Here is a 10,223-nt window from a genome sequence, read left to right as displayed (position 1 = left end):
TATGCACAAGTAGAAATGATCCGTAATCCTGAATTAAGAGACAAGCCTTTAGGTATGAGTTACTTTGCTGTTAATTTGGGGATTATGTGTATTCAGGCAGAAGAAACTAAGGACATGAATAAACGAAGGACATGCCTGTGTGGTGAGATACAGGCAGGCACATCCAGAGTGAGCAAGGTGCAGTCTAGACTCCATGTAGTTGTGACTACAAGAGTAATAAATCCTTTTGAGCACAAGTACAGGCACTCGCCGACGTGTCTGAGCAGTCCTGGGGACTGAAGCTGGTTTGTAATGTACACGGGCATAGAGAGGGTTGAGCTCCATCGATGAGCCTGAGCCTTTTGACACAGTCATGCTTAAAGCCTGCTTTATGCCATCCAAAAGTTAAGAATGAATGCGAGGCAGTCAGTAGCATCTACGATCAGGGGAGAAAGTACATCATAAAATGACTGTTGCATAAAGAGCACTTTCACGGGTAAGATTGCCTGAAAAGGCCCCAAATTAAGAGCGATGTTACAATGGGAAAAATACCTGTACCGTTTTATAACGTTCTCACCATCCAGTAATCTAAATCAAGAGATCTGTCCTTCTCATAGGCTTGTAAAATAAGACTGTTGTGTTGGTTTGTTGGCTTGTTCTGTGATGTTGCATTCTGATCAAAGCACACGCTTCACAGTCTTCGTAGTGGCACGAAAGTACTGTGGTCTTCTGTGAAATACCGAGAAACCTAAACTTTAAAAAACATTTAACCTTTATTTTTAGGTGTACAACAGAAATACCTCGTAGTTACCTGTAACTACGAAGCCAGAAAACTTGGAGTGAAGAAACTGATGTCTGTCAAGGATGCTAAAGAGAAGTGTCCTCAGCTGATACTGGTTAATGGAGAAGATCTAACTCTGTACAGGGAAATGTCATACAAGGTGACAGGTACAAAATTAACAATTTTTCAGTAGAGGACAAACACTTTCTGTTAAACTCTGTGTGCACGTACAATAGCATATAACATTTTCCTGCTCTAAAAGTTCTTATTAGAATGAGCCTCATACCATGCTGATAATACTTCCAGTCATATAGTGTCAGTATTTCATAAAATAAGCTATTAGACTTGGTTGCAATCTGGGTCAGACGCTATAAATGTATCATACTGATGTTATATGGGATCTGTATGCTATGTTAGGATTACGCCCATGTAGTTCTTTAGGAACAATTTTTGTTACTTACATACCGACTGCGGTAATTTATTTCCAAATGTGAAGTGATGGGGGACAGAACACTGAAGGCTTCGAGTAGGTGAACTTGTCCAGTATCTCTTAATTAAATGATATGCCAGCATTGTCATTGATTACTGCTTTTATCATTAGCAGTGTTAGCAGTAATAACTTAAAAGTGAAAGCCCACCTAGCTGGGAACCAGATTTCCTTTGGAGAAAGTACTGCAGAGGTTAAGAACTACAATTGCAAAAAGAAACGAGGAAAGAAGGAAGAGATTTAGGGAGAAGAAAAGTAGATGATGGAGGTAGTTGTGGGATGAAGAAATACTCCTCTTCTTCACCTTTGCTAAAATAAGTGCCTTATTTTATCTGGAAGAGAACACGGTTTCTCTTTGTGCCAGCATGCTACTTGAATGCATGGGAAGTCAGCCGTGGATTGATGCAGACATGAAAACCTCAGAGTATTAGTTGTGTGGGTATTATCCTTGGGTATCTTTTCCTCCTAGAGTTGTTGGGGGAATTTTGTCCACTGGTGGAAAGGCTTGGGTTTGATGAAAATTTTGTGGATATCACAGAGATTGTAGAGAAAAGACTAAACCAGCTACAGCAAAGTGGATGTTCCAGAGTCTGTGTGTCTGGCCATGTGTACAACCACCAAGGTGAGGTAAACATTCTTCATGTCAAAAAATAGAGTAAATATTTGTGAAGTTCAGTACAAAGTATCTGACTGCTTCTAAGTATTGCCCAGAGATGAACAGGTGGAAACTTGTATTGCGCTGTGCTTGGTTTCTGTATTTGAGAGCACATGTATCACAACTGTTAATCAGTGTTCTAATTAGATGGTACAAAAAATAAATCTGTGTGGTAGATAATTGTACATGTACAATGATTTGGGAGAACAGATTTTCCGTGTCCTTTTTTTTTTTTCTTTAAAGTAGTTTTACTGTAGTAAGACATAGAACTTTGTTTGAGCTTGAATGTTATTGTCATTTGGCAAAATTAAATGAGTTGTTTAGTTTTTGAATGAATGAAAAACAAAAAATGGAGTAAATTTTTGCTACAGCCATTAGGTCAGGAGACTTACTGAGACTGAAGTAGCTAACTGACCTGCTTCGTACATCGTCGAATGTGAATCCAATATACCCAAACTCATTTCATGCACTAGGAAGGAAAGCAGTTGGTTTTTTTTCCTGGACTTTGAGTTATCGCAATAGCTTTGAAATGGTTTGGAGAGGAGGGAAATGCCTGAATAGTCCTTTTCCCCTCGTGTGACATTTGCATGTGCGTAATAATTAGGCTTAGGTGCAAGGCAGCCCTCTAAATTAAAGATTTGTAAATCTCTACTTTGGTTACAGTGGTCCAAGAATCCGTGCTACTTAACACTTTTCTTGGACATCTATTAATATATTTTACATTTAAAATACTCCCTAAACATTATGCTTCCTGGACAGTATGCCCCTGGCTTTAGACAGTAGCAGTCTCCCTTTTACCAGTGTTCTTGGGAGACAGGAGTGAGGTTAAACTTGGATACAGAAGCCATGGCAATACCACTTGACCCGCGAGACCATACTTTCTTGTACTGCTTTAATACAATGTAAAAAATACCTAAATCTTCCTAGAGAGTTAGCTAACTAGGTGACTGTCTACATACTGAACACTTTCTTTTTCTTTGCAGCTATCAATTTGCACAATACAACGCACATACGGCTAGTTATTGGATCTCAGGTTGCAGAAGAGTTCAGGGAAGCCATACATGCAAGACTGGGCCTCACAGGGTGTGCAGGCGTGGCCTCTAACAAATTACTGTCTAAACTAGTATCTGGCACCTTTAAACCAAATCAGCAGACAGTGCTTCTGCCTGAAAGCTGTCAAGATCTAATACGCAGCCTTGATCGCATCCAAAAAGTGCCTGGTAAGCGTGGTACTATGAACATAGATGGAAAGCATATTGACAACTCTTAAGATGATAAGAAAAAATACTGCAAAAATTATAGCTGAAATAATTTTAAAACCTAGTCCTCACAAGCAGGCAAGGAGGAGTGTGGAGGTGTATGTTTGAGGTGCTTTCTTTTTTTCATAAGCTGCATGAGTTTTGCTTAGCAGAAGGAATGAAAGGACTTCGGTTTTCTTAATTTTCCATCGTGACATTAATGTGTTGCAGCATTTTACAAGATACATTCAAAAATACTAAAATCTCAGCTTATTTTTATTAAAGCCCAAACATTGTGGTTGATACTAAGTTTTTTAAAAAGTTTGTATTTAATTTGCTGACTGGAAACCTACTAACAGTTATTAAAACAGTCTATTGGAGCCTAATAGAATACTTTGAGGAAGTACTTTTCCTAATTATTCTACACTGACACTGTGCTGTTGGCCAGGAAGCATTGAGGCAGGCTACAGACACAGGCAGACCTCTGCTTTGTCCCACTATGGCTTTTCTAATGGCAGATTCTAAAACTCAAATGGAAACTCGCCAAAAATGTTGCTGAAAAGACTGCATTGCAGTAGTGAAAGTAGCTGGCAGTACTATGTGGGTGGGCATTTCATATATATATAGATTTATATATATTTTTTCGCTTTCTGTGTATTTTTAATACGTTTTGTTTAGGCATTGGCTACAAAACTACCAAACGTCTTGAAACGCTGGGTGTTAGGAACGTGTGTGATCTCCAAGCCTTTCCGTCTGCTGTGTTAGAGAAGGAACTAGGTCTTTCTATCGCTCAGCGTATCCAAAAACTCAGCTACGGAGAAGATGACTCCCCTGTGACTCCATCAGGCCCTCCTCAGGTACAAGTATTGTTCTGAAGTACTTTATAAAGAGAAAAAAAATTGCTTTTAGTTTTATACAGCTTTGCCAGACTAACCAGTATTATGCATTTTTGTATGTATTCCCTAGTACAACTCAAATTAATGTATAATTCTCCTGAAAAACAGTTGAGCTCTGAGTGTCAAAGATACCTTGGAGTTAATTCTACACACTTAATTGTGATACTTTTTTTCCTCTTCAGAATTCTGGAGTAAATATAAAAGTCAAAGTCCTAATGTGGGGTGGTTTTTTTTTCAGTCCTTTAGTGATGAAGATTCCTTTAAAAAATGTTCATCAGAAGTAGAAGTTAAAGAGAAAATTGAAGAACTGCTTCCTAACCTATTAGACAGGTGACTGTCTTCAGTAGCTCTTTTTGATGACTGAAATTGTAACCTGAAGGGACTTGGAGCATATGTTAGGTTTGTCTCATACTCTACATTTCTTCTCTCGGCAGAATGCATTTATAGGGACATTGTCTGCCTCTCCAACTTCCCCTTTTTTCTCAGTTCATGGATTGTCCTGCTGTATTGCTCCCCTTGTGCCCCCAGGCTGGCTGCCAGTCCTTCCATTCCTATGCAACTTCTGATAAAGATCTTCACATATTCCACCTGCTGATCCTTCTCTGTTGCTTTGGTTGTGCATCATAGTATTTAGTGCATCTTCACTAATCTCTGTGAAGGACCCTAGGTTTTCTTTCTCTTTCCATAAGTGACTTTCTCTACTTTCAGACCCTTGCTGCTCACCATTTCTGCATGTCTGCTAGTCCACAGCTTATTCTTCTGTCAGTCTGAAAGAACATTTTCATTTCTTCCTCTGTCCCTTGTGCTGTGAATCCAGGCAGTATCCCAGCCCAAGATACTTGACAAGAACACCAGCATAGCAGGAGGATGCATTTACTCATGTCTTGGCTGGTGTGACTTTCCTATCTTCCCATTCCATCCTGTGACTCTATTTAAAACAAATTAATAAAAAGGGCTAATATTCTAGCAGCACTGAACTTTGTTTCCTGTTCTGCCATGCTTCAATTTCTTCTGATTTTTTGAAACCCTCTTTGCAACAGTCCTGAATAGCCTTTGTGTCCCCCATTAGTTCTTGATTTTTATTTTTTTTGTCTCTAAATATTGTAATATTCTTTGCATGCCTCTCCAAGCCTTAAAATAATCTACAAGTCCTAAAGGTTTTCTGTGTCCACTTCTATGCAAGTCACACAAAAGATATATCCATTTTAGTTATATTAATATTGTGGGCAAGCAGCCTTTTATCTGTACCTCAGCCATTACTCGGTATTCACAACATCGGAAGTGAGGCTGTTTGTCCTATCTAGTTTACAACAAGCGGAATTGAGAAATTTTTTGCAGGGAAAAATCCCCCCCATGCCTTTTGGAGGGAGAAAGAAACAATTACATACTTTGTTTCTTACCCTTCATCCAAAAGGCAGCTAACCTTTTGCTGCTAAAGTGGGGATGTTTCCTCGAAAAGCAGAAAGAAAAGCTGAGGATTATACAGGGTATAACTGCAAAAACTAGACTACCCTCAGTGTATTAAATATTGAAAGGTGGCAGTATTGCAGACTGGCTCACTTAATTTTCACATTCACTCCAACTGAAGACTCTCAGAGTCAGGATCCACATTGTATTGAACTTCTAACTGATGGGTCATTAAGGGAACCAGCTGGGACCCAAAGTTCCCCCTGTAATCAGTGGAGTAAAGCCAGAAGTTGGGAGAGACCTGTAATGCTTAATTTAAGTGATTTTGTAACCTAGATGCTGTGACAGTTTCCACAGACCCTCTGAAAAATACTCATCATAATGCTTATTGCTTTGTGCACCTTAATGTTCCATAGAATATACAAAGATGGAAGACAACCACACACAGTAAGACTGACCATACGCCAGTTCTCCACAACCGATAAATGGTTTAATCGTGAAAGTCGTCAGTGTCCTATTCCACCTCATCTCATTCAGAAATTTGGAAGAGGTAAACTTAGAATTTTTGAAAGGATCAACTTTGTGCTGCTATCACCTAACTTTCTGTAAAATCCCATTACTTAATTTCAGAATAGTATTCCCTACATTTGGAAACATTTCCATTACTTGTAGTGGATGTATCTTGATGAGATAGGCTAAAAACATAGAACTTCACTGTAGGAATAACTTCTATGTTACTACCATGTTTTAACCCAGTCTGTCTGGATTCCTGGCAGTAAACTTCTTGGTGGGGTGGGGAAGGGTGACTGGGGGCTGCTTCCCAGATTAATAATCTGCTTTGCTAATAATTTGCTAACAGAAACTATTAGGGATTTGAATGACGTTCTCAATTTTATTATGTACTAAAATGTCTTTTTGATGTACCCCTGAAAATTAATAACACAAAGGCTCTCATCCTTCTCGGACTTAAGCTTTCCAACCAGCAATTGCAATTCATTTGACGTTTCATTCATTGACACGTCATTCTTGGGGTGAAGAAATAAATCTGAATGACTGTTGTATCAGCACACAGAATCACTGTTCCCTGGGTTCAATTCTGAATTACTTGTAGTCCTAGAGAAAGCTTGAAGTCTGTGTAAGCTTATCCCTTCAAAATTGCTACGGGACTTCTACATTGGAGGAGACTTAACAATTACTGTCAGCTCATAGAGTCACGCAAACTCCAATAAACCATGTTGTTATTACAAATGTTGGGGTCATGTTATATGCCTCCATGGCCCTGTAAAGGCCCTATTTGGTAGAATTAGATCATCTTTTATATCTGTTCAGCTTGGCTTGTATTCTGTAATTCTTCTTTTCTAACCAAAGTACATACTATAAAGTAACCTTCACAGGTGTGAAATTAAGCATTTTTACTGGAGCGGGGGGGGAAAAAAAAAAAGTGTTATTCAGTTCAAGACATACCTGACAGGGCAGAGCGAACATCTTAGCAACTATATTCAGAGGTTATTTTGGAAGCCTTCAGCAGTGTTTAGAGTTTAATACTTCAGGAATTCATGTTTTGAGATGAATAAAGGTTTCCTTAGTGTATATGGATGGAGTTATAAATATTCTCATATTGCTAAGAATAGGATTGTATTTTCAACTTCTTAGATTACGACTGGTCTCTTATTTTACATGCAAAATACTGAAAGTTCAGAATGCAAAGTTAGAAGTCTGCCTTTGTACTTTGCTATTTAAATTAATCTTACTCAGTCAGTTACTTTTGATTACATACATCACTTTTTTCCCAACCTGTCTTCTTTTAGAAAGCAGTAACATTATATCCCCGTTGGTTGATATACTAATGAAACTCTTTCGGAAGATGATAAATGTAGATCTACCATTTCATCTTACGCTTTTGAGTGTCTGTTTCTCCAACCTCAAAGATCTTCCTAGCAGCAAGAAAGGATCAATTGGTTTCTATCTAAAGCAGATGTCACCACCATCAGGCTCTGGTAAACGTGTCTGGGTAAGGTGAAAGATACTGAAAACTATCTACAGATAAGAAAGTTCTGAGATGTTTCTGTCTTTGTTATATAGATTTAAACCTTAACCGCTTTGGAACTTTTAGGATCACGAGTTTTATTCACCTGGTAAAAATGAAGATTTATTTGCAGTCTTCTGAGCAGGTGTTAACTTGTTTGCTTTCTTTCATTAGATAGACGGCTTACAAGAGGTTTAATGCTATCCTGAATGGGACAACCAGCTAGGTTATCAAGTCTCTTAACTGAAGAGAACAGATTTCACTAAGGGAGAAATCCAAACTTAGGTATTCTAAAAAAGTAATTGCCAAATTTGGCTGTTCATTCCAGTAAGGTCTGCCCTTTATTTAGCGTTTGTGAAACAACAGGCCACTTACTTACTCAGATATTGTCATACTGAAGCATCTCTTACCTTTAAGGAGCTTTTATTAAGATACTTTCACAGTGATGATTTACCTTCCTATGCATTCTTAAATCTCCCTGTTCAGACAAGAAATTAATCAATTCTGTATTGGCCACTAGTAAGAGCTTCTGCTCTAGTGAGCTTCTAATTCCTGCTCAGAATTGAACAAATCTCCTACTTCCCAACTGCATATGCTAGACAGTATAGGAGCTGTCTGTTGAAATGCTGCTAAGTATTTCCACAATACGTTTTCAGTACATAATACAAAAACACTAACTTCAAAGTTATGTTGTGTAATAGAATTTACTGTTTCTGTCTTGACATAGCAATTTTGCATATTGATAAGTCTGTTTCTCAACTGCTCAGGAGTATGATGGATTACATCATACTGTGTACTCTAAACCTCCACAGAGTTTTAAAACAACGAAATGTAACTTCAAGGTCTTTGCTACTTTAAAATAAGAAAAGGATTCCTACATGTATGTACTTTTTTTAAGGTCTGTGTTTGAAAATAAGATTTTAAAAAACTACTACAGATCATTAGGAAGAAAAAAAAGTACTGTCTGTTAAGGAGTAATTTGAAGAACTTGCTGTTAGTAAAATAGAGCTTGGTCACTGGTAGATTACACAGAACATACTTAATGCTTTTACGTACGTTTTTTGCCACAGGCAGTGGAAGATGTCTCACAAGGTGAGCGAAGTGCTTATTGGAACCAGGACTGCAATAGAACTGGAACTACAAAAACTAGGAAATGTTCAGAGGAAAAGCAAAGCAATACAAAAAAAGCAGGAATATCCGACTTCCCCATTCATTTGTCCTCTGCTGCCTTTGACCAGGAAGTCTTCAGGGAACTTCCAGAAGATATTAAAAAAGAAATTATTTCTGAAAAAACAGAAGTGATCCCTATTGAGACTGTTTTGGGTCAGTCATCAGTATGTTCTGCAGAAGAGGTACACAGCACTTCCCCAAATTCTAAGGGACTAAACAGTGATACACACGCTGCAGGGTGCAGTATACATCTCGCATCAGCTCACAAAGCTGCAGCTGTTCTGGCAGACAGCTCCAGGGCCAGTTGTTCTTACGAGTATCCTAGAAGTGCACTGACAAGCAGCAGTATGGAAGAACAACCTACTGACTCTCTGAACTTCAGAGGGAGAGCTTGGTCATCTCTGGAAGCTGGAGCCAGTCAAGCTGTTCTGCATGTCCCTGTCTTGGATAAAGATAAGCAGGCCTTCGAAACAACTTCTGAGGATAAAGCTTACAGTAGGCAAGCAGGAATTGTATTTCCTCCAAATGTTGACACAAAGACTTTTTATGAACTACCTGAAGATGTGCAAAAAGAACTACTAGCTGAATGGAAGAATCGGGAACCTGTGTCCAAAACTTCTATGGATAAACCCCCTGAAAAGCCTAAAACAAATAAAGGAAGAAGGAATACGGCACCATCTTTATCACAGTCTAACAGTTTGCTAAGATATTTTAAACCACAGTGAAACATTTTTTGTAATACTGACGCTGTAAGAATCAGCACTTGAAGGCACTTTAGTTATGAAAAGTTTACTGTAAATTGTAAAGATGTGAATATTGAAAATATATTTTGACAACTTTTGACATAAAACCTGCTGGTGACTCTGCTTAAGTAGTAATTGGTCTGTCTTATTTTTCTTTCTTATAAATTGACATTTATATGATCAATCTTCAGTTGTCCTAAAAATATTATAGCATACAAATATATTTTAGTATTTGCTATTAATACCTTAACACCCTGACTAGGGTGAAAGAATTTTTACTTTAATTTTAATTGAGTTATACTATGTATGCAGTTAATTGTTTCTAACCACTTGGGAGGGGATTGAGCAGAGAAGGGGAAAGCCATTTTCACGCTATTCTTTAATTTGCACCACTGTTTGTTATTTGTAATGGAAATCGCTATTCACATGGCTATCACTATTTCTTGCAGTTAACTCCTAACTGGAGGTACTAGAAATACTAAAGGGCAATGGGAAACATTACTTCCAAATGAATATCACCAGCTTTGTCTGGAAATTAATCAGCATATAAAAATTGTTTAGGTTTGGCACTCAGGATTCAGAGAATGACAAAAAACTCTGTGTAGAAAGAGCAGCTTTTAATGAAATGCTACATACAAATTCATTAGGCTTTTCTTCAAATATTTAATTCTAAAACAGTGAAATAGTTGCTAATTACATTTGCACTCATAGTTAATAAACATGTTTGAAGTCTCTAGTATAACAAGATGTTTGCTTGTTTCAGTCAAGAGTACATAATGGAGGTAAGAATTTATCAGTCTCTTTAAAGCTATGGAAAAATATGACTACTGTATTTTAACAT

At 37.8% G+C, this 10,223-nt stretch overlaps 1 protein-coding gene across 1 annotated transcript; it reads left to right on the top strand.

Annotated features, from left to right (window-relative positions):
* On the top strand, positions 1-9,501 carry POLI (DNA polymerase iota). Its single transcript, XM_082013676.1, has 9 exons — positions 1-52; positions 763-927; positions 1,717-1,869; positions 2,886-3,122; positions 3,819-3,997; positions 4,275-4,366; positions 5,860-5,993; positions 7,252-7,454; positions 8,540-9,501. Exons 1-9 carry the CDS (start codon positions 16-18, stop codon positions 9,362-9,364), a joined length of 2,025 nt encoding a protein of 674 aa, XP_081869802.1. The 5' UTR covers positions 1-15; the 3' UTR covers positions 9,365-9,501.
* Positions 9,502-10,223: the final 722 nt, after the last annotated feature.

This window comes from Phaethon aethereus (assembly GCF_964289735.1).
Source record: "Phaethon aethereus genome assembly, chromosome: Z".
NCBI classification, from domain to species: domain Eukaryota; kingdom Metazoa; phylum Chordata; class Aves; order Phaethontiformes; family Phaethontidae; genus Phaethon; species Phaethon aethereus.
Note: the sequence above shows the minus strand (reverse complement) of the source record. Positions and strands in the feature narration are given on the sequence as shown.